This window comes from Nycticebus coucang, chromosome 2 (genome assembly GCF_027406575.1).
Source record: "Nycticebus coucang isolate mNycCou1 chromosome 2, mNycCou1.pri, whole genome shotgun sequence".
NCBI classification, from domain to species: Eukaryota; Metazoa; Chordata; class Mammalia; order Primates; family Lorisidae; genus Nycticebus; species Nycticebus coucang.
The window spans coordinates 1,484,821-1,510,882 of record NC_069781.1 but is presented as its reverse complement, the minus strand read 5'-3'; the positions used below and the strand labels follow the sequence as shown (position 1 = coordinate 1,510,882).

The 26,062-nt window shown below is 55.7% G+C and overlaps 2 protein-coding genes across 2 annotated transcripts; both read right to left on the bottom strand.

The window, feature by feature from the left end:
- Positions 1-12,341: 12,341 nt before the first annotated feature.
- Positions 12,342-14,688, bottom strand: LOC128561749 (minor allergen Can f 2-like). Its single transcript, XM_053556317.1, has 7 exons — positions 14,592-14,688; positions 13,930-14,063; positions 13,560-13,639; positions 13,229-13,339; positions 12,879-12,980; positions 12,716-12,766; positions 12,342-12,376 (listed from the first exon to the last, which is right to left on the bottom strand). Exons 1-6 carry the CDS (start codon positions 14,667-14,669, stop codon positions 12,741-12,743), a joined length of 531 nt encoding a protein of 176 aa, XP_053412292.1. The 5' UTR covers positions 14,670-14,688; the 3' UTR covers positions 12,342-12,376; positions 12,716-12,740.
- Positions 14,689-22,199: 7,511 nt separating this feature from the next.
- LCN9 (lipocalin 9) lies at positions 22,200-25,659 on the bottom strand. The gene is made up of 7 exons (XM_053567437.1): positions 25,479-25,659; positions 25,209-25,345; positions 24,830-24,903; positions 24,269-24,379; positions 23,927-24,028; positions 23,766-23,810; positions 22,200-23,125 (listed from the first exon to the last, which is right to left on the bottom strand). Exons 1-6 carry the CDS (start codon positions 25,581-25,583, stop codon positions 23,788-23,790), a joined length of 552 nt encoding a protein of 183 aa, XP_053423412.1. The 5' UTR covers positions 25,584-25,659; the 3' UTR covers positions 22,200-23,125; positions 23,766-23,787.
- Positions 25,660-26,062: the final 403 nt, after the last annotated feature.

Sequence of the window (26,062 nt, the reverse complement as noted above, 5' to 3'; positions counted from 1 at the left end):
CTGTGCCATGTGGGCTGGTGTGTGGGCATGTGTCATCATTGTGCACACATGTCAGTGTATATGTGTGTTAGTGTGTATACGTGTTAGTGTACACATGTGTGTCAGTGTATGTGCGGCAGTGTATACACTGGTGTGTACATGTGTGTCGGTGTGCATGTGTCAGTGTAACATGCATGTTGGTGTGTATGTGTATCAGTGTATACATTGGTTTGTGCACGTGTGTTGGTGTCAGTGTAAGATGCATCTTGGTGTGTACTCGCGTCAGCATATACAATGGCATGTGCATGTGTGTCAATGTGTACATGCATGTTGGTGTGCACATGTCTGGGTTACATGTGTGCCGTGCACCTGTGAGTGTACTGTGCGTCTCCAGTGTGGGCCAGTGCTAGAGGTCGGGGGCTGCCCCGGCCTTCATGGTCCTGCTGCTCTGAGCCTGCTGCCCCTGGGAAAGGAGGTGGAGACTCCCAAGCCCATCCTGGACACCACCCTGAGCCCTGGCCTTTTTCTGGGGCTGTTCTGGGGCTACACCAGGCACTAACATTGCTGCCATAATCTTGGTGCAGGTCAGATACCATCTCAGCCCTGCTCCCTCAGGATGAGCTGGTGGGCAATTAAGGGGTGGGCCTCTCTTCCCTGAGCCAGAGTCTGAGTCAGCTGAGCCCCAAGCCTGGCTGGTAGTGTGACAGCTGTAATGCCTGTCCTACCTTGGGGACAGTGGGCTTAACTCTGCCCAGCCCCAAGGTCCTGTGTCCCCCACATCACGTTCAGAACCATGGGAAGTGACTTGTGTCAACCCTTTGCTGATCCAAGGGGGTGGGGGGATTTTCCTTGGGGGGGCTACTGGAGGTATCTGGGTCTGGGAGCTGCCTTGTACCCCCAGGGAGCATAGGAAAGGGGTTGGGGGGCCACGGTTGCCACTCCTTGGGTGTCCCTTACTTCTGGGCTCCTGCTCTGGCTATGACTGTGGGAGACTTGAGCAGGTGCTGTCCCAGGGTCCACACCATGACTGCAGACTTGTGTGTGGGAGGCAGGTAGGGGGCCTCAGCACAGCCTGGGGAGGACAGGGCCACCCTGTGTGGCACAACCCCAGGCTCTTACCTTTGTGCCCCACCTGGAGTGGCCAGGCCTCTCCATGTGGCCCACACCCACCCTGCAGGGGCTGCTGGCAGGCAGGGACCACACTCTGTGGAAGCCCCTGATGTTCAGAGGCACTGGGGAGGAAGTGCTGGTGGGACTGGACGTGGCTGCCTGGTTTTGCCCCAGGGAATGTGAGTTCTGGGGTCTTTGTTTCTCACGAAGTGGGTAGAGAAATTTCCAGTAGCGCTAACAGGGAATTGAGGGTGGACCAGAGGTGTGGCTGGGCAGATGGAAGTTTTGCGCTACGCTCTCAGGATGGAAGACACTTGGACTCATGACAATCACTCCTTTTAGAACCAGGTTCTGTTCACAGCAAGCAAGAAGGCTGGTTACACCTCACCTTGTGCTCAGCTCTCCAACTCGCAAGGGGTTGGGCAGACAGAGGGGTTCTGGGCAGTGGGATCAGGGCTTGGTTTGGGCCACACCTGCCACCCTGAGGTGGCACTCAGCTACCTGCCAGCCCAGCTACTACCCTGAGGCTGAAGTCACAGCACTTTGTCCACAGCCTGCCTCCTCAAAGGACAGGGGCTTTGGGGGGGCTCACACTTCCTGTCGCTGGGTTTCTCAGTGGCTGACTGCTGCTCCCCTCTCCTGAGCTGTTCAGGGCACTGTCCCTAAATTGTGTGTGTGTGGGAGGGATCTCCTGGCCACGTGACAGCAAGTGGCCACTAAGATACAGACCCTTTTTGGCAAAAGGAAAGGATACGGTGTTTGGGTCTGCCCTCGTCCAGCCCGGCAAGGGCCTGGGGCTTCCTGTGGGCAGACACAGCCAGGCTGAATGGCTCTATGCTGGCCACCCTCTCTGAGCTGGGCAGTCCTTGGGCCCTGGGGCTATGCCGGTGCAGTTAGGCAGCCAGCAGCTGGGTCAGGGACTCCCAAGGAGGGCTGTGCACATGTGGCCCCCTCGGGCCTCCAGATCCACCCTCAGAAGGCAGCTGTGCAGTGGAGGTGTCACGTATGTGGGTGTCCTGGTACCTCCCTGGGAAGGTGGAGGTGTCACGTATGTGGGTGTCCTGGTACCTCCCCAAGAAGGTAGAGGTGTCACGTATGTGGGTGTCCAGGTATCTCCCCTGGAAGGTAGAGGTGTCGTGTATGTGGGTGTCCTGGTACCTCCCCAGGAAGGTGGAGGTGTCACGTATGTGGGTGTCCAGGTACCTCCCCAGGAAGGTGGAGGCGTCACGTATGTGGGTGTCCTGGTACCTCCCCGGGAAGGTGGAGGCGTCACGTATGTGGCTGTCCTGGTCCCACCCCGGGAAGGTGGAGGTGTCACGTATGTGGATGTCCTGGTCCCACCCTGGGAAGGTGGAGGTGTCACCTATGTGGGTGTCCAGGTATCTCCCTTGGAAGGTAGAGGTGTCGTGTATGTGGGTGTCCTGGTCCCACCCTGGGAAGGTGGAGGTGTCACCTATGTGGGTGTCCAGGTATCTCCCTTGGAAGGTAGAGGTGTCGTGTATGTGGGTGTCCTGGTACCTCCCTGGGAAGGTGGGAGGTGTCACGTATGTGGGTGTCCTGGTCCCACCCTGGGAAGGTGGAGGTGTCACGTATGTGGATGTCCTGGTCCCACCCTGGGAAGGTGGAGGTCTCATGTATGTGGGTGTCCTGGTACCTCCCTGGGAAGGTGTCACGTATGTGGGTGTCCTGGTCCCACCCTGCGAAGGTGGAGGTGTCATGTATGTGGGTGTCTGGTACTTCCCTTGGAAGGTGTCATGTATGTGGGTGTCCTGGTACCTCCCTAGGAAGGTGTCACATATGTGGGTGTCCGGCTATGTTCACTTTGTGCTTGGAAGGTAGTTTCAGCATCACCTCCACAACTATTCTGTATCTAAGAGGCTTTTTCCTTGTCTTCTCTGATTGTTTACCAGTCAGGTGGGTGTGAAGTGAGGAGCAGGATGCAGGGCCATGCCCCAGGGTGCTGTGCCTGTCAGTAATCTGGTTCTGGGACTGGTGGGCCAGGGAGACCAGAGCCTCCCCTGAGGTCTGGGCCATGTACTGCTTCTGAAAAGAGGGACACAGGCTGTAGGCGACTCGCAGATGGAGAGGGAGACCCCAATAGGATGGCCCCCTGGGTCAGGGGAGAATACCACACAGTAATTCCAACAGTTTTTTTAAAAACCTCATTGTGGTAAATTATGTGTAACTTAAAACATGCCTTGTTAATGGTTTTAAATGAATAACTCAGTAGTGCTGGCTGTGTTCTTGGTGCTGGGTGGCCAATACCACGTCTCTCTCAGAAATGTTTCATCCCTAGACAGAAACTCTGCCCCTGGGCAGTCACTCCTCCCTTGCACCCCAGTGTTGTCACCACACCTCTACTTTTCTGTCCCCGTGAACCTTCCTGTTTTGGCTGCTGCATGCCACACGCAGCCTTCTGCATCCGGCTTTTACTCGCCATGGGTGGGGTTGTAGGATATGTTTATTTCTAAATATTATCCTACAAATATGATAACACCTATAAGTTGGACAGATGTTGGGTTTGCACCCCCTGCACCTGGAATTTATGGCTTTCCTAAACAAAATCATTTGTGGAAAGTAGCAGCAGCCCTAAAACCTATGAAGGGTTGGACTGGTGGATTGTTTTATCATCAAACCACCACACCCCATACTTATGGCATGGAATTTACTGTCCATGATGAAAGATACATTCAAGCTTGTGTTCAATTACCCTTTGTGTGGCTTAAGGGCAACATAAAGTGGAATGAAAAAAACAGGAGAATTGTTTTGTCCTGTGTGTCACTGTTTACTAGTATTAATAGTTCTCTAAGTTTTGATCCTCAAAAGGAACAGCCGTATTTGTTGAGAGCCAGGACAGGTGTGTGGATGCCAGTGAATTCAACCAGACCGTGGCAAGAATCTCCTGCCTTGACAGTCCTTCAACTTCTGGCTGATCGAGTCTTGAAAAGAACGAAGAGATGTATTGGACTTTTGATTGATGCCATTCTATGAATTATTACAGTGATAGCTTCTGCTGCCGCCTCTGGGGTGACTTTAACTCAAGGAATCAGAACCCATAATTTTGTGGCTGATTGACATAAAGACTCTGAACAATTATGGGCTGCCCAAAAACAAATTGACCCTGAATTATATAATGAAATTGCTGATTTAGAACAAGCTGTTGTTATGTTGGGGGTGAGTTAGCTTAAAAAAACAAATGATGTTAAAATGTGATTGGAATGTAACTACTTTTTGTATAACCCCTGTTAAATATAATGAGAGTAAATTTCCTTGGGAGAATGTTAAAAAGCATTTGTTAAACCATGATAATTTAACCAAGGAAATTGTAAATTTACAAACATGAGGTATATTCCACTTTTGAAAATAAGTTACAAAAAATAGATGGAGATCAGATCTTACAAGGCATATCTGATGGAATTGAACAAATGAATCCTATTCCAAAAATACAAGGACTTATAGGAAGCATTATTTTTAATTATTGGATTCATTTTATATTTAATTTGTAAGAAAATGAAGCATGCTCAAAGTGAAAATGAACGTTATATGCAGGTGTATATTGCTTTAATGATGACATATGAATAATATTTGTCAAAAAACAGAAAGGGAAAATGTAGGATAATATTTAGAAATAATATATCCTACATCAAGCACACAAAGTGAACTCAGTGTGAGTTTAAAATGACTTGCTTTTCTTCCAGAGGCTTAAGGGACCTGGGACCCCCTGGGACACACACAGAGTTGGTTTCCCTGGAGTTAAAAATTCCATAAGCCATTTCTCTGAAGCTGGGCACCCCGTGAAGCCTTAGATCAAAGGGCATGTCGCCCTTCCTCAGAGATATGGGCCAGAGGGTTGACGTATGTTAACAACATATTGTCAGAGGTCTATAGGTGCTCTGCCCTGAGGGAAAGACACAGTTGTTACTTCATACTGAGTAAACTGAGTGAACACTTGAAGATCTTCTTCCATTAACTCTGTTCCCCTGTGGCTACTTTCTTCTTTGAGATATTTATTTAGATACCTGCTCAGAAATTAGTGTTTAGAAGAAGAGGTTTACTACAAAAGTGATTGTATTGATATGATAACAAAATATTTCCTTTCAAGTTAATTTCAGATAGGTAAAATAAGATAATGATGGAACTAACAGATGATAGATTAAGCGTGTATGTAACTGAAAAAGTATAAAATCAAAACCCTGAATAAAGCTTTTCGCTACATGCCATCCCATCTTGTGTAGTCTGTTTCTTGACTTAATAATTACAGGAGCGAGTTTACACCCATGGCAAAGCTGCTGTTCGTTCACGTCTCCGGTCACGCAACAGGGGTGGTCAGAACTACACATGGCCCCTGATTAGCTGGTCCACGTATCCCTTGATGGACATTGGGGTTTCTGCCTTCTGGCTGTGGTGACTGGTTCCACTGGGGACATGTACAGTGCTTCTGAGCCAAGCCTGGGGCCCTTGGACACAGCTGGAGGAGCAGGTGCCACATCACATGGCGTCTTTAACACTTGGAGGAGCTGCCTTGTGGGAAGTCAAACCCGGGAGGCTCCGCACAGCTGCTGCCAGCCGTCTGGGGGGTTTGCTTCAAGTGAGAAGGAGTGAGAGGACCCAAGTGGATCCAGGGCCAGAGGAGGGCACAAGGGCAGAGCCGGCTGGGTGGACCCTGGCTGCAGCCAGGCAGTGTCACTGTCTGCGCTCTTATTTTGTGGGTTGATGGGAGTCAGGTGGGTTTGGGGACCTGGGGGTCCCCTGGGAGGGAGGGGCAGAACTGGTGGTCAGTAAGTGTCGGGTGGAGGACTCCTCACCTCTGCAACTCACAGAGGCACGTGTGGGGAAATAAGGCAGCTGGCTCTTCCCCTAGAGGTTAAATGCTGGGAAAGGACCCCAGCCCCCAGGGGGGCAGGACAGGGCTGCCGGGTCAAGGTTCTGAGACACCCCAGTGAGAGTCTAATTCTCAGTGGATGACTGGGAAGACTGGGGTGCAGGGCCTCTTCTTCAAGAGCATTTTGGGGGCCTGTTGCACACAAAATACAAGCCTGTGTCCTCAGGGCCTCTCACTTCCTAGGATCCTGACACCTCCCTTCTTGGTGGCTGCAGGGCCTCGCTATACCCTGTGTTGCCACTTCTCTGTGGCTCCCTAGGTTGTGGCAGAGGTGGGGGGCACCTCTCTCATTGCCCCAGCCCCTCACCCATTGCAGGCTGGGCCCTCTGATCAGAGCGTGACAGAGTAGAGAGTGTTGCATGAAAGTCTCCCAATTGACCGGTGACGCAGAGAAATGCGTCCTGCAATGAAATAGTCTGAGTAATAAGGAGGACCACTTACACTCTCATGGCAAGTGGCAATCTTTATTTCTTCCACCAAAGCTTATATAGGCACATAACTTAATCAATAAACACATGACTTAAACCTTGGCCCCAGGGCTTTTACTGCCTGGTACTTACAGGCCTACGGATAAACCAGATTAACTAATAACCATTTTACTAACGTTATGTAAAGCTATCCTCATGGGCTAAGGTTTAACCAGTTTAACTGATAACTACTTCAATAAAGTTATTCTTACACTAAGTAATCAAAAACAAAACCACAAAACAAGATATGGGGAAATAAGCTGTCTGAATGCTTGACCATCTGGAGGCTGTTAATCATCTTTAGGGAGTAGTCTGGAAAATCCTGAGATATACAGGTAACTGTCAGCAGGCCTGCCCCCACAAAGCTCGGCCCTAAATCACTTTTACATGATTAGGTTCTAAGCCACATATGGAGTTCTATCCAGGATTTTTTCCTTTCTAACTCACAAAAGATTTTAAACTTGCCTTCACAAAATGGAACCATTTAAAAGTTTACTTACAGGCTTTTCATCTATAACAGAGTGTCCATCGGTCCCCATGGGAAGGCCCCATGCCTGCTCCCTGTCCAGGTGAGCACTTGACCCTCCCACTGCCTCTGCCTGGCAGGTGTGTAGAGCATGTTCACTCTTACCCTGGAGCCATGGCCTCCAAAATTCACATCTACCTGGAACCTCAGAACATGACCTTCTCTGGAGACAGGGACTTTGCAGGTGTCACTAGTTAAGGGTCTGGAACGATGTGCCTGGATTTAGGGTGTGTCCTAACTGGAAGACTCGTGTCTTTTAAAAAAGAGGGAAATTGGGGGCTCGGCACCTGTGGCTCAAGCAGCTAAGGCACCAGCCACATACACCTGAGCTGGTGGGTTCGAATCCAGCCAGGGTCCGCCAAACAACAATGATGGTTACAACCAAAAAAAAAAAAAAAACATAGCTGGGCATTGTGGCAGGCACCTGTAGTCCCAGCTACTTGGGAGGCAGAGACAGGAGAATCACTTGAGCCCAGGAGTTGGAGGTTGCCGTGAGCTGTGATGCCACAGCACTCTACCCAGTGTGACAGCTTGAGGCTTTGTCTCAAAAAAAATAAAGAGGGAAATTGGGACTCAGGCCCTTGGAGGGAAGGTGGCGGTGTGATGATGGAGGCAGATATGGGGTGATGCCGCTATGAGCCGGGATTGCAGCACCCCCGGGGGCCGGGGATGCTGGGGCAGAATGTCCCTGAGAGCTGCAGAGGAGACCTGCCCTGGGGACACCAGCACTTTGCACTTTTGGCCTCAGGAGTGGGAGGGGACAGTTACTGCTGTTAAGCCCAGGGGTGAAGCAGGTGTGGCCGGGCTGATGCTGAGCCTTTCACATGTCAGACCCTCGGTTCCTTCCCTGATTTTACAGCTGCGGAAACTTGGTTCAGCCGAGGTCATGAAAGAAGTCCAGGACACTGCGTCCCTTCCCATCCCATCTGTGCAGCCCCAGGCCCTGCCTGCCATGTGGCCCAGGCTTTGCTCCCTCCACCCCAGGTGTCTGTGCAGGTGGCAGTGGCTGCGGCCACCCAAGTGCCCCAGAGCCCAATGGCTGCCTCTGTCCTTGTGCTTATTCCAGGTGACAGTGTCCTCTTGGCAGCCTGGGCCACCATCCCTCGAGGATGGAAGGGACACTCATCCCCCGAGAGGGGGCACACAGGTGGCACTTTGGCACACACTCTGCTCCGATCTCTCCAAGTTGACCCCTAAGGTGAGTGCCCTCCCCGAAAAGGTCCTTTTCATATGCTTGTTGGTAATGCATAGAAACCACCTGATTTTCAAGTGCTGATTTTGTATCCTACAGCTTTGCTGGATTTGTTTATTAGTTCTGACAAGGTTTTTGGTGGAATCTTTAGGACTTTTTACGTGTAAGATGATGCCACCTGCAAAGAATGGTAATTGTCCTTCTTCCCTCCAGCTGGGATGCCTGTTACTGTGTTTCTCACAGGTGAAGTGGGTTCCTTTTCATTGCTGTACCCTATTTCTTTGACTGTCCTACAGTTTAGCCATCCATCCCGCTGTTGAGTAGAAATCTGGGTTCCTTCCAGTTTGGAGCTGTGAACTGTACAAACTGTGCAAGTCCTTTGGTGATTCATAATTCCAATTTTTTTTAGTTAAATATTCAGGAGTGGGATTCTGGATCATGAGCAGATATGCTTCCACTTTTCTCCAGAGCAGAGAACCCTGTACCCTTCTGTGTGTGAGAATTGCCGCTCCACCTCCCGGCCCAGTTGGGTGAATCAGTCTTAAAGTAGCTGTGCTGGTGGGTGTGAAGTGAATTGGCTCCTCTGCAATCGAGTCTCTGATGACTAATGGTGGTGAGTGCTTTCTCACTGCTGTGGGCCGTGCCTAAATATATCTTCCTTTGTGAAGTGCCTGTATTGACATGTGTTTCCATTTTTAAAAATAGGATATTTTTGTTATTGATTTGTAGGAATTCTCCATATATTCTGCCAGTGAGCACTTTGTCAGATGTATGTAATTTGAATATTTGTTCTTAAATCATGGGATATTCATTCAGTGGAAACATTTAGTAATAAGGAAGTGAAAGATTCCCTTTATATGATTTAAATCCTTTGCAATGTATTGAGGTGCCCAGGATTAGCACCATCTTGATGGGTGTTTTGTGCTGCTGGAAGGCATGTGGTGGCCTGTCAGAGGCCACGAGGTCTAGTTAGTTGACACTTCTGTTCACATCTTCCAAATCCTTACTAATTTTTTTTTCTATAATGGGTCTATCAATTAACAATTAGTAGGCTGAATAATGGCTCCCAAAGATGTCAAGTCCTAATCCATGGAATCTGTGAATGTGACCTTACATGAAAAAAGTGTCTTGGCAGGTGTAATTAAATAGGGCCTTGGGATGACCTGGCTGGGTTCTAAATGCAATCACAAGTGTCCCCATGAGAATGAATTTTTTTATATGTGCATGGATGCATATCAATGTTAGAGGGTGCTAGCTTCACAGCAAAATTGAGTGGACGGCATGATTTCCCACGTGCCCCTCCCCCCCACAGCCCCCTGGTCTTGGGGGCCCCCAAGGTGTGCATTTTCACACCCATCACACCTGCGTGGATGGTCGTCCTCACCAGTCTCTACTCTTCATTGGGGTCACTGTTAGTACTCTGAGTTCTCTGGGCTTGGATCCATGAACAAGGACATGTGTCTGCCACTGCAGCCTCATATGGGGCAGCGTCGCTGCCTGAACCCGCTGTCGTCGCCTGCTCTTCCCTCCCTCCTTGGTACCTGCTGATGTCCTGGCCGTCTCCAAGTCCGGGGCAGAGGGGCCGGTGGTGTGGTGTGGAGACAGGGCTGGGAGAGTGTGGAGATGCTAGCTCTGAAGAGCAGAGTCTCGGCCACAAGACAGAGGATGCTGGGGCCAGGGAGGCTGGACAGCAGAAGGCCCCTCCCTAGAGTTTCAGGGGAGAGTCCTGCTGACAGCTGGTGCTGGACTCAGGTTCTGCCTCCAGAACAAATTCTGTTGTTCCTGCCACCGGGGTTGTGGCTGTTTGCCAGAGCAGCCGAGGGAACAAATACAGTCACGGAGGGAGAGGCTCAAAGTCTCTGCCTCAACCTGGAATCTGCCTGGGCATCACATGTCTGATGCCTGCACATGAAGGGCATAGTCCCAGGGTCCCTGTCTTCTGGACCAGCTTGTCCTTGCATGGCTATGAGACGTCCCTGCCTTCTGGGAGCATTCCTGGAGTGACACTGAACGTTCCTCATGTGGATGAGGCCAGTCTAGCTTCCTTAGGACTGGTGTCCATGAGGTGCCTGCTGTGGTGAGCTGAGCAGGGACCCCCACAGATAATTTGCATCCTGAACCTGGAACCTGTGTGTCACCTCACATAGCAAAAGAGGCCACGGTAGGAATGTGATCCTGGGTGGCCTCGGGGGCCCTAAGTGCAGTCGTAACTTTCCTATAAGAGGGGGCCAAAGAGGAACATAGGAAGGTGTGTCATGGCCACCTTAGGAGGAGGGGGCCCCGGGGCTGGGTTTGGGTGCTGGGGAGGTGGGAAGGTAGGGGCACACCTTAATTTGAGGCCAGAGGCCAGAGGTGGGCTCCTGCCTCCTTCAGACTCAGGAGAGCACTGGTGCCCGGCGGCTCCATCCCACCGTGGCCCCTCCCTGAGGCTCTGCCTCCCGCCAGTGCTGAGTGTGCCTGGGGCACAGCCCAGCCCCGGTGTCTGTAGTGGCATGCGCCCCATTTCGGGGGGTGTCTCTCTTTTCTGGGCCATGGAGCCCTTTGAGGAGATGAAGGAAGCAAAGGGCCTTCTGGTCTGAAAATGCCTAGTTGTAAATTCTCATCTCTCCTAGAGCATGGGACTCAGCTCCACGGGGTGAAGCACCAAGTGGTTCCTGATCCCCGAAGCTCAGATTTAGTGTCCACCAGCAGCTCGGCGGCACTAGGAGGAGCAGCCCCCACCACTGCCACCCTGTGTCTGATGGTCGTCTGCCTGTGCCAGCCAGCAGGGCTCCCTCAGGACACCTGGCCCAGCCGTCTGCACTCTGCTCCCAGGCCAGCACATCCATTCCTTGTTCTAGAAGCTACAATGGCTCCCAGCAGCTGATGTGACCTACAAGCTGGCAGGCAGTGGACAGGGGCCCAGACACACACGGGTAGCTCTCCCCACACCTGGCTGGCTATCTGACCCTTGAGGGCCTGCACGGAGGGTGGGCAGCAGGGAGGGCCTGCTGGGAGGTGAGCTGGAGGGCATGAAGGGTGATGCTCTCCCAGTCCTGGAGGCAGGCTCCTGTCCTCTTCTAGACCCTGGGTCAACTGTTTCTTCATCTCACCCCCAAGAGATGAAGGGAGCTCCCCCCACCCAGTTAACCCCTCCCTGCCCAGCTGGGGGTGAATTCTCCTGAGCCCGTGTCTCAATGACCCTGGTGCCTGCTAGTGGGACTGTCTGGCTATCTCAAGGCACCTCTGCCCTTGCCTGGCCCCACGTCTGAGTCCTGTGGGCAGGGCCTCTCACATGTCCACAGGTACCAGCGGGATGGTTTGGGATTGGACAGGACCCCTCCCCACTCACTGCCTGGCATCCTAGAGATGGCTTCTCCTCTGTTTTGACTCTGCTTTTTGCCCACTGCATGGAGAGGACCTTTGGCAGGGGGCTCTTGGCCAGGCATCTGTCCCGGTCCCTGATAAATGCATGGTGATGTTTCTGGGCTGGGGCTGTGAGGCCTGCCAGCCATGAGAGGCTGGTTCTGTGAGAAGAGTCTGTCTCACCCTGAAGCCACACGTTAGGGTGGGGTGGGGAGGGGTGGTGGAGATGCCCTGGCCACACCCATGGGGGGGCCCTAGTGGGGTCATCCCTGAGGCTGGGCCAGCCCTCATTTGCTTGGTGGTATTTCCCGCCATTGTATCCATCATCCAGAAACACGGGGAGCTGGTGTCAGGGAGTGTGGGGGTGGGATGCCTCAGCCCCCTGTTCTCTGCCAGGGCCTCCACTGGGCCCTGAGGCAGAGGGACTCCCACAGCTGAGCCCTTTGGCCCAGAGCTGGCACCAAGCCTGGGCTCAGCCCCTGGAGGTCTAAGGGAGCAGTCACATCACAAGGGGGCAGGGAAAAGGGCCAGCAGCTGAGTGTGGCCTGTGGGGCCATGTCCACGCCTGGATCCACCCGCTCCTTGTGGATGGAACCCACTCCCCCTGGGAGCTGCACTGGCCCCTGTGTCTGGCCACTGAGAAGCATCTCTCCTGAGGGAGGTGGGCACAGGGAGGGCCTTACCCAGGCAGGCTCAGGGCAGGCGCTGGGGGTGAACAGAGTCGTTCGTCATTTGGTAAAATGCTTTTATTGAACAAGGAAGGGCCAGAGTCCAGAGGAAGGTGCGTGGAGGGGGCACAGGCTGCAGGTGGGACCTGGGCCCAGGGGGCAGCAGGAGGGGTTGCACGGCAGGATGAGGCGCTCTTGACAGAATTCCTGGAGGTTTGGACAGGGTGAGTGGCCGTCCAGCACAGTGCTCTCCTTGAGGCCCGGCTGAACCAGGCTCTCTGGCTCACTGTCCACGGGGCTGGGATGGGGGAAGGGATAGCAGAGAGCCAGGACAGGAGGGCATTGGGCCCCCTCCCCACCTCAGGGTGGCTCGGGGCTGTGATGTACAGGGACAGGGTGCCCACGCTAACAGCAATAAGGGCCCCAGACATGGCATGTTGGCTTGTGCCTGGCATGTGCCCACCTGCAGCATAGCTCCCAGGAGCTGCTCACCTTGGCGTGTGCCTGGCATGTGCACCTGCAGCATAGCTCCCAGGGGCCACTCACCTGTTTCTGGGATGACAGGCTGGGCCTAGGATTGGGATGTCTGGCAGTGATCTGAGGGGCAGAGCAGCAGGTCAGCCTCAGGCCTGGCCCTGGCCTCCCTGGACCACTGGATGGCCACGTAAGCCGAGGGAAACTGAGTGAGGACAGGGGGCAAGGGACGCACCAGTGTGGTCTGGGAGAACAATCTGCTCCTTGTGCAGGCCACGGTCTTCACAGAGGCGCTCAAACGCGTCTAGGGAGTCTTTCTTAGCGGGGAGTGTCCGCACTGTGGGCAGAACCGGCCACAGCAGGGTGGTGGGTCCAGGGTGCAGCTCTCTTCCCACGACCAAACCTCAGACAGGGGCTCAGGCAGGGGATGGGAGGCTGAAGGAGCTGGGGTGCTGTGAGGGAACGGGTTGCCGTGGGGGCAGGGTGCCGTGGGGACTGGGCACTGTGCTCTCTGGAACTGAAGGGGACCAGGACTGCCCACAGTGGGATTAGGGGATGGGTAGTGGTCGGGGTAGGGCCACGCACCCACCAAAGCGGCCACCAAGCTGGTCTCGTCCTGGTACTTGTTGTTTAGGAAGATAGCTAGGGCCTCACCGGTCTCCACATCCACCATGTCCATCTTGTTGTGTCCCTGGACTATGGAAACCCTAGAGCTAATTTGGGGCTTGGGTCCCACAGGGCCCTGCTACAGCCCAGCCCCTGCCCAGGCAGCAGCATGAGCAGGTTGGGAGGCAGGGGCTGCCTCTGGGGTTAGGGTTAAGGTTGGGGCTGGAGGCTCCTGGGTGCTGCTTGACTGATGCCCAAGACCTGCAACCAGGCTGGGGCCGCAGAAGACAGCTGGGCCGATGTGACTCACATTGCAGGGAGAACTGGTATCTGTCATTCTTGTCAGTCTTGAACGCTACGAGGGAGAGGGTCTTGCACCCTCCATCTTCCCTGAGGAGAGAGGTGGCTGGAGGTGGAGGTGCAACTGGACACTGCAGGATGCCCCCGCCCCCCCGAACATGCAGAGCTCTTAACTTCCAGGCCATGCTGGGAGCCCCGCAGGTGGGCAGGGGGTGCAGTGGGACAGGCTTAGTGACAGGGAGGGAGTCACAGGTACACAGCAAGTGAGAAGGCCAGGTCAGTGCGGTCTGACTAAAGTGTCCCTGTTCCTGCTCCCTGGGCTGGCCAAGCCCATCCAGCTCCTGAATCCACCCCAGACTCCCACCTTGGCCCAGACTCACGGCACCAGGATGTCCCCATGCACATTGCCGTCCTTCACGTCCAGGGTGTCAAGGAAAACCCTAAAGTGCCCACCAGGTGCGATCAGGGCAGACTTATTGGAGGCCAGGGCAGCAGTGAACCATTTCCCAGAGATCTGGGGGCCAGAGGGCAGGTGAGGCTCGGCCCCTCCTCCTCCTGCTGCCCAGATCCAACTGCAGTCAGTGCCCCGGCTCAGGGCATACCATGCCCTGGCACCCTGGGTCTGGGGCCCCTTGGGGCTGACTTGAGGGAAAATTCCACAGCAGGGCCCCCCACAGCCAATTTATAAGTCATGCTGAGGTGGCTCCAGCCCAGGGTTGCCCCCAGGCTGCCTGTGGTCTGACCTGGGCAGTTGTGCTGTTGGTATCTGGCAGGAATGACTGGGAGTCTGGGGATCTCCCAGATCTGCTGCCTGAGCACCAACTCGCCCAAGGCCATGATGGGGTCCCTGGGGTCCTGCTGCCTGGTGGACTCTCTGGGAAGGCCCGGGAGCTGGAGTCCCAGGGGACTCAGCGATGCTTCCACCTGGCCAGGGGCCTGACCCATGCACCATCCACCATGATACTGCCTGGACGTAAGGCTCTCCTTACAGTCCTGACCCTGGGAGCATCCTGAGATCCAGACCAGGCCTCTGCCGTCTCACCTGCGACAGGTCTGGCTCTTGCACCCCATGAGCCCGGAGGCCAGGGACTAGCAGCGTGGCCAGCAGTAGGAGGCGCATCCTTGTGACAAGCGGTCTGGGGTTGGTGACGGCTGGAGACTATGGCTGCAGGATGCCGCACTCTCCGCTGTCTATATAGCTGAGGTCACGTGGAAGGGCTCTGCCTCACCCCTCGTGCAGGGTGGGGTGCAGGGGCTCTTAATCCTCAGAAGCACCCGCCAACCCTGTCCTTTTCCATGCTGCCATGGACACAGACAATGTTATGTTTTTGCAGAGCCAACTTCCAAAATCAACAGCCTGCCAGGGGCAGGCCAACTTCCTGGGCCCACACATGTCACAGTCACCTTGAGGTGCCTTTCTGCCTGCACAGTTCCTGACTCCTGGCTGGATAGACCCAGGCCGGGACGGAGAGGCCGAGACTGAGGGCCGGGCAGGGCAGGTCAGGGCTCTGACCGTCATGCAAGGTTGTGCCCCACATGCTCCCACCTGTGTGACAAGCCCTACATGGCAGCTGCAGTCCAGTGGGGCAGGAGAACAAAGATGTTACTGGGGCTTCTTATGGGCTGAGCGGTGTCTCCCAGAGGCACGTGTTGAAGTTCCAGCCCCCAGTGTCTGACTATGTTTGACAGGGGTCACTGCAGCTGTGGTCAGTGCCAGGGTCCCCTCCAATGGCTTCAGATGGCAGCTTGTTGTGTCTGTCTAGACTTCCCAGCTGTTACCTATGGGGGATGTGGCTGCACACCTGGCATTTCCCCCCGTGCCTGGCAGTCGAGCGCTGATGTCTCAAGTCTTTGGGGCTACAGAGACTGCTAGCGGGAGGGGGTCGAGGATTTGCTGAGGCATCGGGTGAGGGCTATGGAGAGAGGGTCAGGATGATCCCATGCTCACTAGCTAGACAGCTGGACACCAGAGCGGCGCTGGCTAGGACAGGAAGACATGGAGGGTGCAGCAGAGGTGAGCAGGGAATGTGGGGATTCTGCTTTCGGCATATTGAGTGGGAGACACCTGAGAGATGTCAGCAAGTATGTGGGGACCACAGGTGACATGCCTGGGGTGTGGGCTGGGGGGTCACTGCCCGGCTTGGTATATTTGAGGCCCTGAGACGTGGAAGGTTCCTGCAGGGCAGGACTGTAGGGGGCAGATATTTTAACCTTGGGCAGCGGTTCTCAACCTGTGGGTCGCGACCCACAGGAACTGTATTAAAGGGTGGCAGCATTAGGAAGGTTTTACAGGGCATCGCTAGGGGACAGTACATTTTGAGTGGGGTGTTCACATTGCATTTCCTGGAAGCCCAAAGGACGCATCATGGCCCTGCAGCACCAGCCTGGATCTCAGTGTGAGGGGCCCAAAGGAGGTGGAGGGCCTGGGGCCCCAGGAAGGACCCTCCTCAGGAGGGAGAGAGGGTCAGGGTAATGTGCATGTGAAAAACTTTGAGCTTTGCTGGCAAAGACTGAACTGACTCCACTTACCGGGCAGCTCAAGTCCAGCCAGACCCCTTCCCCTGACCCTGCACGGGTCAGCCTTCTGGTGTGACAGGGCTTCAGGTCTTGCTGCTTGGATCGAGAGCACCTGAGCCTGCCCACCTCCTCACCTGCCCCTCAGCTCTTGCTGACGCAAGGGTCTGAAGCCTCCAAGTTCATTGCATTTGGGGATAGTCAGACCTGGGACTGCCCACCTCCAGGAAGGTGGTCTGTGACCCCAAGAAACAGCTGGGGTTCCTTGGAAGACCCTGGGAACAGCCCAGGGGATTTTCCCCAGCCTCATTTCAGGCCAGCGTGGTCTGTGCAGTATGGCCAGGAACGGGCCGCTTTCTCTGACGACTTGAGGTGCATTGATCCCCCCAGGCCAGGGGTGCTGATGGAAGGAGGTTGCAAATGCTGACCTTGAAAACTGCTGGAGTGTCAGGAAATCCTGGCTGCATGGGCTGCTGCCTTCCTTTTCCTCATGGGAGGCTTCATTTCACCAAGTCAAGTGAGGGGTGTGTGGCTGCCTCCCCCAGGGAGGTCACTTGTTCAACTGCAGATTCCTGGCTGGAGGGGCAGGACGAGCCACCAAGTATAGGTCGGAGGTGGGCACCATGGGGACACTGCAGCCCCCACAGCCCCCTGCCCAGCCTACTCTACCACAGTCTGCCCAGTAGCTCTGCCAGGGGACATGCAGGGCGGCCAGGGGACTGGGCTGCAGACAAGGCACAGCTATCACAGAGGTGCAGCCAGGACTGCTGTTTGCAGAGTTGGCACTCAAGTCCCGGGGGGGGGGGCTCAGAGCTCCATTCTCTCCGTCACCCCCAGGGTGCCCACCATGCCCTGGTCCTGAGGGCCTGCTGGGTGGTGTCCCATCTTCTTCCCCTGCAGTCCCTGCCATCCCCTCATACCAAGCAGACACTCCCTCCATTCACCTGCAGCCCCAGGGACCAGCTTCTGGGGGTGACTGGGCTCGGTGCTGGTGAAGGGGCGAGGCGGGTACCTGAGATCATGCCTCTGCCCATGGGGCCCCCATCCCTGAATCAGTCTCCCTGCCACAGCCCATGGGGGGTCACTCTCCAGGACTCTCCCCTGGTGTGGAGCCCTGGGGCACCGGGCCCCCTCCATGCAGTACCCTTGTAGGGTCCAAGTCTCAGGAAGCTGCAATGATGCAGGACAAGCAGAGCCCCTTGTTGGCACCTTGGGGCTCTGGGAGGCCACTGGGAGGTGGTGAGTAGGTCACTCAGGGACTTCATCCACAGGACCCTTCATAGCTCTGGAGGGCAGCAGGGTCTCCAGGTGAGCACAGAACTTCCCAGAGTGAATGACAAGCTCCCTACAGGAGGGGACACTTGGGCCTGTCCCCCACCCCGCATGGCCAGGCTGGGCTTCACAGCTAGGGTCTCCTCCCTGGGCCCCGCCTGGTGCCCATCCGCCTCCTACCACCTCCGTCTTCTGTCCCTCCCTCTCCCTGGGAAGGGCCCGTGAGCTCAGCTGACCAAGGACCCTCAGAGCATGGCCTTCCCTGACTCCAACATGTCTGTCCTTTCCCCAGGGGCCAGGCCAAGGTCACCCTCCCTCCCACTGTTCACACATGGCCCTGTCAGGTGGCCAGGATGTTGGCTTTGAAATGTCACCTTTAGAAACACTTAGTGTTTTGATGGGCACGCTCCTCAGATGCAGCCTGGCTCAGACCTCCTCAGCTCCACAGCACCCGGTCTGGGGCCCTGTCCTCACTCCCAGCTCAGTGGACTCTGCCGTGGGTTATTTAGGGGAGACTGTGTGGCAGACTCTTCGTCGGATGTTAAGAACACAGCCATGGCTGGACAGCCCCAGGCCCTCCCTGGGAACTCCCTGAGGGCAGACTCAGCTGTTATAGGAGCAAGAGTCAGCGGGCTCCTCCATGCATCTCACCACCCCGCAGGGCTCAGTACTTGGCCCGAGTTCACCGACTTACTGCTCCTGTGAACAAGCATCTCCTTATGCCATAAATCAGGCGTCCTCAAACTGCGTACCGCAGGCCACATGAAGCGGTGTGAATTGTATTTGTTCCTGTTTTGTTTTTTACTTCAAAATAAGATATGTGCAGTGTGCATAGGAATTTGTTCATAGTTTTTTTTTTAAACTATAGTCCAGCCCTCCAACGGTCTGAGGGACAGTGAATTGGCCCCCTGTTTAAAAAGTTTGAGGACGCCTGCCATAAATTCTTTTGTTACCCATGCTCTGCAGGTGCAGAACCAACACACAGAGAGGCTGAGCAGCGTGGCCAAGGGCACACAGCCAGCAGATAGCAGAGTCTGGGCCCAGAGTCCCAGGTAGGAGTGACGCTGAGCTGCTGGCTGTGCCCAAGAGCCAGAGCAGGATGCGTCCTTGTAATACGTGCCAACGCCACAGGCACAGCCACGGGCCTGAGGTGACAAGTGGATTGAAATTTCCTGCAGCAAAGGACAAAATCACAAGGTGAAAAGCAAGTGACAGGCAGGGGTGGGGGAGGTGCAGAGGTGGGTTGTGAGCAACAGGGAGAAGGGGACATCAGTGGGACAAGGGAAGACTGAGCCATGGGCATGGGATCTGAGGAGGCCACACCCAGGGTAATAAACAAATGTCCTCTCAGAACGAAGCGGCTTCTCTGCACGCTAAGCTCAACCTGAGCATGCCTGCCTGAGCCAGAGGCCAGACCTGGGAGGAACCCACCTGGCTGGGTGGAGGCTACAGCTGCCCTGGGGCCTTGGACCACGTGCCCAGGTTGAGAGCTCACCCCAGGTAACAGACACATACACTGTGGTGGATGAGAACAAGGGATCCACGGGGCAGCCCACAGAACAGTGCTGTGCATGGCAGTGCAACTCGGGAAGTTGGGGTGCAGGTCGCTGAGGTGCCCCGAGACTGCGTGTTTGCAGGCACTGAGGACATCACAGCTGTGTGCTGCTGGGAACAGGCTCAGAGCCTGCCCTGGGCATGGCACTTCCTAACTCAGGAAAACAGTTGGGAAAGGGCAAGAAGGGGGTCAAGTTACAAATATAATGTCTGTTGTCACACCTGGAATGTCCATGGAAAAAGAAGCCACATACTGTGAAATAATTTAAAGAGGTTTATTCTGAGCCAAATTTGAGGACCGTGACCCCCAGAGTCATGTCCAAGAAACCTTAAGCAAGTAGACTCACAGTGATGGGGTTAGTTTGGTTTTATACATGTCAAGGAGACAGGAATTACAGGTGAGGTCATAAATCAGCGTGTAGAAGGTATACATTGGTTTGGCCTGAAAAGGTGGGACACAGTTTATAGGTGGGTTTAAAGATTCTTCAGCTGTAATTCATAAAGGTGAAAAAAAAAAATATTCTTTAGCTGACAACCAGGACCAGGGGTCCTCAAACTATGGCCCACGGGCCACATGCAGCAGTGTGATTATATTTGTTCCTGTTTTGTTTTTTTTACTTCAAAATAAGATATGTGCAGTGTGCATAGGAATTTGTTCATAGTTTCTTTTTTTTTTAAACTATAGTCCAGCCCTCCAACGGTCTGAGGGACAGTGAACTGGCCCCCTGTTTAAAAAGTTTGAGGACCTCTGATCAGGACAATCTTCTGTCCAGCAGACTAGGAGTCAGGGCAAAGGAATGCTGAGTTAGGATAAGGGCCTGTTTGTCAGAGACAAACTACAGGACATGTGCCCAGACCCAAGTGGTTTGCGCGTATGGTGAGGACCTGCAGGTGTGTCCTGCACAGCCTTAGGCCTGGTGATGAGTCACAGAGGACATCCCTGAGGAGGGAAGGGGCACAATGTGGCATATCTGATCTCTTTTCTCATGGATATAGTGACCCAGTTTTAGGGATTCCCTTGACCAAGAGGGGTCCGGTCAGTCAGCTGTGGTGGGATCCTTAAGACTTTTAGTTCACCATAACAAAAATGTAACAGCTGTGACACGCGTGTAAGACCTCAGTCGTGGTGCGTTTCAGGACCAAGAAGAGAAACAAAAAGGGAAGGGACACAGGAACAGCAGGCTCCTAGTGGAAGGTGCTTCTCGGCCTGGCTGGAGGACCTGGGAGAGGACTGCACTTGGGTGCACCTGCCTAGCAGGGGCGGTGGAGTCTCCGAGACCAATGCTAGGGTGGCGCAGTGTCCCCCACAGTGGATCTGGTCAGCTGTGGCCTTGCCCTACAGTGCCTGGGCTGTGTCTTCCTGGGGAGGTCTTCATTTTCACGTTGTGTCCTGGTGGGCGCTACAGGTGGCGTCCTTACTACAGGGCGGGCGACAAGGATTCTGTGGCCAAACTCCACCAAATTCCAGCCAGGCCCCTCTGAGCTGTCCTCTTGGCTTGGCCTCAACCTTGGCCTTGAAGTCTTAGCCACCAACGTGGCTTCTTCAGGCCCCCACCTGGCCCCTGGCCACCTCCAGTCCCCTTAAAGTGCCTGCCTGGGAAAGCTCAAGGCTTCCAGAGAATTCCCTGCTTATTGCAGGCAATACCTAGAGATGGGGCTATCACCTCCACCCCTGAGGGATAAGGACTCCAGGAGGGCCTGTCCCCACTCCCAGGCAGGCTTCCCACAGACCAGCCTGGCCCCACCATTCATAACTTCTCCCTTTCCTGACTCCACAGAGCCTGGGACCTCCCCTATCCCTCTTTCTCCACAGCCACCGGTCACCTCTGTGCAGCTTGAGGTGGAGTCCAGCCCACCTTCCTCCCCACTGTGATGGTCACCGCTGATCAAAATGTCCCCACTTTACTGGGGTCTGGCTTGCTCCATCCTTGACACAGGTCCTCACCATTATTCCTGAGCAGAAGGGCAGAGCACAGTGTGAGAGGATTGGCCCTCTGTGACACTGTGATACTGGGAGGGCAGGTCACCCTAAGGACCCAGGACACCCATGACCAGGGTAGAAGGAAGGGATGACATCTGTGGGGCAACAGATACCCCCAAGGGCCACAGAGATGCCACAAGCAGCATCTCTGAGCTGAGAGCCTTACACATGTCCCTGGGTCTGACCTCAGGGACCCACTGTAGTGGCCTGGCCTGGTGCCAGCTCAACCTTCAGACTTGACCAAGGAGGGACCAGGGTTGCTCCACAGCCTCCACCCAGGCTGCTGCCCGGGTCACCCCCAGGCAGGTGAGGTAGTGGTCCTTGCTCTTGGGGGTTATCAACATGCCTTTCACTGAAAATAAATCTATTCTAATCCCCGGAAGTAGGCGGCGAGGCTTGGGAGGAGCCCTCCTGTGGGGGCCATACTGGCCCTGGAGGGGGTTGGACATCAGTGAGGTTCTGATGGTGTCAGACTCACCTTCACTTTCCCAAGTCATCCCCTAGCTTTGGTCTTACTGAGGCTGCCGAAAGCCACATGGTCTCCTGGTGGTTCCCTCAAGGCTTCTCAACCCTAGAGTCACCCTCTGTGGGCCCTGGGCTCTCTAGTCCACATGGAAGACCCTGGGATGCTGTGCACCAGATGGCTCAGGATGGGGCTGGGGACACGGCTCTGGGATCACTTCCTCTCTGCACCTGCTCCCGGCGGTGGGAGCTTCTGCCCAGATCCACGTCTAGACATCTCCCAGCTGAGGGTCAGCTGCTCTCAGGGGCCTCTGGGCAGACACCACCCCTCTGCATGTGGGCAGCTTTCTGTGCGTTCCCTGCCTCTGCTCAGTGGTCTGGACCAAATGCTGGAGGAGAGCAGGAAGCTTATGGGCACAGGCTGCCTGGTGACCGAGACCCTGTCCCCGCTGTGCCACAGCATTGCTCCCTCTGGGCATCGGATGCACTGGGAGGAACCCTGCTACTCTGCCAGGCCCCTTGTCCCCATAACCTGCAGGGCTGAACCCCCAACCTAAGCATGGCACAGCTCCTCGGTGAGAGCCCTGGGACCTGTCAGGACAGCCTTGTGTATTTGCAGGTGCAATAAGTTAGGTGTCCTGAGATGAGATCCCGGGGTGTGGGCCACAGGGTGGCCCCTGCAGAGGTCACACAGAGCTGGTCTGGAGGCCGCTCCTACCAGCCCCAAGACTCCAGCCAGGTGGCTCAGTGCATGTCCCATCGTCACAGACTCGGGGGCAGGCTGTGGGGTAGGGCTGGATATTCCCCAAGCGTGGGGGTGCTGCAGGACAAGGAGGAACACACACACATTTACATCTTAACTTTATTTTGAGAGAATTGTAGGTTCACATGCAGTTGTGAAAAATAGCAGTGACCCTGATCCCGCCTCCCAGAGAGCAGCAGCTGGACTGCACCCACCCTAGCACATTTCCCCAAGCCACGCGCACTGAAGGGTGAGGGAAGGATGTGGGAGCACATGTGTCCATCCCCACAGTCTCCACGCCTTCCGGAACATCCTATCCCCAGCCTCTGGGAGCCGTGTCCATCCTCCTCTTCTGCAGTATTGTGGCTTCAGGGACCCCAGCACAGAGCAGGGGCAGGTGGGGTGGGCAGAGGTGACTGTTGTCATCACAAACAACTCTGTCTGCACGAGGCCCATCTTGCATGAGCCCTGTCCTATGTCCTACACTGCATGTGGCTGGTTGCCGTGGAGGGACACTGGGCTGCTTGAGGTCCTATGGCTGTGAATAGGGCTGCTGTGCTCATTTCTTTAGGGGCATGTGTGGACGTTTCTCTGACAAATGCCCGACGCTCACTGTTACCCCACAACATAACCATGGGTTGGCTGGCACCTCCCTTCAACAACACTGGAGTGGGGAGCGGGCACATGTCCTACTGTGCCACTGTGGGTGATGTCCCTGGGGGACGCAGGGTCTGTGTGGTGAGTGTGTGTCTTGCGGGTGTCCTCAGACCTCGGGGCCTCGTGCACAGGCGCCTTGGGGGGCCCTGCTTCTCGGAGGGAGGCTTCTCCGAGCATCTTTTATGGGCCTGATGTCTGTGCCCCAGGAGGGAGAGGTGACTCGCAGGAGGGGCCAGTGGGGACTGAACAGCATCCCAAAAAGACATGTTCACATCCTAATACCTGGGGCCTGTGAGTGCGGCCTTCTGTCTTTGCATGTGTGATAAGTTAAGTGTCCTGAGATGAGCTTATCCTTGATGACTTTGGGGGGCCTTAAATCCAGTGTCAGCTGTCCCTAGAAGAAAGAACAGAGAAGGGAGAGGGAAGAGGTTGCGGGGAGATAGGGCGGAGATGGAGTGATGCAGCCACCAGGAGCCAGAGAGGCAGGAGGACCCTCCCTTCAGGGGAGGGAAGTGAGGCCCTGGACATTGGGATTTCAGACTCGTGGGTTCCACAGCTGTGAGAGTGATTGATCGAGCTGACCTGAGTCCTGGCATGGGACAGTTTGCTGCAGGACTAGGGGCCTTGGGCCCCATCCCCCACAAGATCCTGGCCCACCCTGGCACAGCCCGGCACAGCCTGGCACAGTCGGGCACACCGTGGCACAGCCCAACACACCCTGGCACAGCCCACCACATCCTGGCACAGCCTGGTCACAGCCTGCCACACCCTGGCACAGCCCGGCACAGCCTGAAACAGCCTGGCACAGTCCGCCATACCCTGGCACAGCCTGGTCACAGCCCGCCATACTCTGGCACAGCACGGCACCAGGGATATTTGCATGTTATCTCTGTGCTGTTACTTCTGCACGAAAACCTGGCAGAGGTCTGAGGAGTGGGAACCAGTGTCCATCCTGGCCAGGACCCTGGGCCTGTGGCATTCACCCTGAGCTGTCCCTGTCCCCCTGCCTCCATCCCGAGGGGAAGCTCACGCACTGGGAGGCTTGGGCTGGCTCCTTTACCGCTTGAAGGGACAGTGATCTAGGGAGACAGAGGGGGCTCTCAGATGGAGCCTGGGGCTCCCTAACCCCCAGCCCCAGGCCCTCTGGGCAGGGCAGGGCCTAGCCAGAGAGTATCCTTCTTACAGCTGCTCCCACCTTGGTTGGTCATGTCAATGATATTTTGCGAACTGAGTCCATATGTTTTGCAGATCTTTTTAAATCTGTCCAGGTAGGAGTGGTCCAGCTGGGGAATCCGTCCTGGGAACAGATTTAGGACTGTATCCAGAAAGCCTTGTGGAGGTGACTCAGGCGGTGCTGTGGCTGGGAGCACACCCTACCAGGGAAGGGCTGTGCAGCAGGGTGAAGGCCCCCCAGCATGTCTGTGGGTAGAGCTAGCCAGTGGGGACCACCTCCCCACCCTAGGGCCAAGGTGAGACCCCCCGCCTGTATCATGCCTAGCTCTAGAGGAGGAGGGTCTCCCAGGGTCTGGGGAGGTACCGTAGAGACCCAGCACTTGGGTCTTGGTCCCATTCCTGAGGTTCTGCAAGTGGAAGGTGAGGTACACCCAGAAGTCGGTCTCCAGAACTGTGACCTTATTCTTCCCATTGTCTGTATGGAGACGGCTCAGTGAGACCAGCCTCCACCACAGCCCACCCCGCCCCCAGCTCTGTGCAGGTGTCCCTGTGGTTGCAGGTGAGGATGCCAGGTCCAGTAGCCCTTCTGGGGGGAAGGCTGAGCCCGAGGTCCCTCTCAGGAGGACGCCCCACCCAGGCCCGAGGTGTCCCCTCAGGTGGACGCCCCACAAAGGGCTGTTGGCAGCAGCCCATCCTCTCCATGGCTGGCCCACTGACCCTGCTATCCCTTGGGGTACCCTCCCCTCTGAGCCCAGCACAGCACCTGCCTCTCCCTGGCTTGGTCCAGGAGGCTCCAGGATTGGAACCACGCCAGGTCCTCTGCTTGGAGTCAAGTGTCAAAATCCCCTCGAGTGGCCCTAACCAGAATGCAGCCCAGGCCCTGGAGAAGGAATTGGCACTGCAGGGCAGCTTTGCCCCCACTTACAGACAATGGAGTACTCCCTGTCATTCTTCATCTTCTCGCAGACCACGGTCACGGCCACGCAGTCCCCCTGTATCCTGCAAGCCAGCGTGGATGATGCCAGGAATTGAGCTCCCACCCCCAGGGTTTTGGAGGGCAGAAGGATCCCGCTCTGGGACACACACCCCTAACATCAGGCCCCATTCTGCAGCCCGGGTTCTCTGGCCAGGCCCTGCGTAGCCCGCCCTACACCCTCGTCCCCCGACCCTCAACATGCAGTGTTAGGCTGACCCAAGTCCCCCCCTCTCTGTGGGACCCAGCACCTCCTTCTGCCACCCTGCCTGGTGGTCTTCTGTCCCTCATCCCCAAGCACCCCAATTCTAGCTAAATGGGTGACACTTGCATGAAGCGGAAATCAAATTTCAGACTGCCATTCCTCAAGTGTTCGATGTGTCGTATGAAGACCCGCAAGTCCCCATTTTCTTCAATCCGCTTCAGGTCATTCGAGGCCATGGAAATAGAGCGCCAGGACCCCGAAACCTGAGAATGATGGCTGCAGTGGGTGGGCCCTGGGGCAGCTTGGTGCTCGGGGCCTACCCTGTGCCCAGCCCGCCCTGAAGGACAGGTGCACCAAACCACCCCAACCCTCCAGGGTCCCAGCCGCCAGCCCCACCCTGGCCATGTTAGAGGCCCTCAGTGGCACAGGCCTGGGGACAGACTCCTGGGTCCAGGCGAGGTTCAGGTGCAGGCATAGCAGGAGCAGTGCTGTCCTCACCATCCTCACAGCTGGACACTTGCCCAGACCCACTGAGCCTTTATACCCCACTCTGCTCTGCAGTTTCCAGTCCCTGAGGACCCACCCAAACTCTGGCCTATCCCCACACAACCTGTGACCACAAGGAACAAAGCCAAAGGCCCCCACAGGCACCATCCTCCCCCGCTCACAACCGGTTCTAGAGCCAGCAATATCTGACCAGGTCAGAGAGCCAGACAGGGCCGTGGGGACAGGCGGGCAGGACACGCCCCGGCCCCACCCCAGGGTCCTGTACCTCACTGGAGACAGACGTCCTGTCCCAGACACAGGGGCAGCACCTCTCCAGCCTGCGGAGGCCGTGTGGCTGTGTGCATGGAGAGCAGGTGTCCTGCTGTCCCCTCGGGCTGCTCCACCCCCAGCACAGCCTCCCTGGCAGGGGCCTCTGGGCACATCCGGGCAGCAGGAGCCACACAGAACTGATGACTTAAACTCTGTCAGCGCTG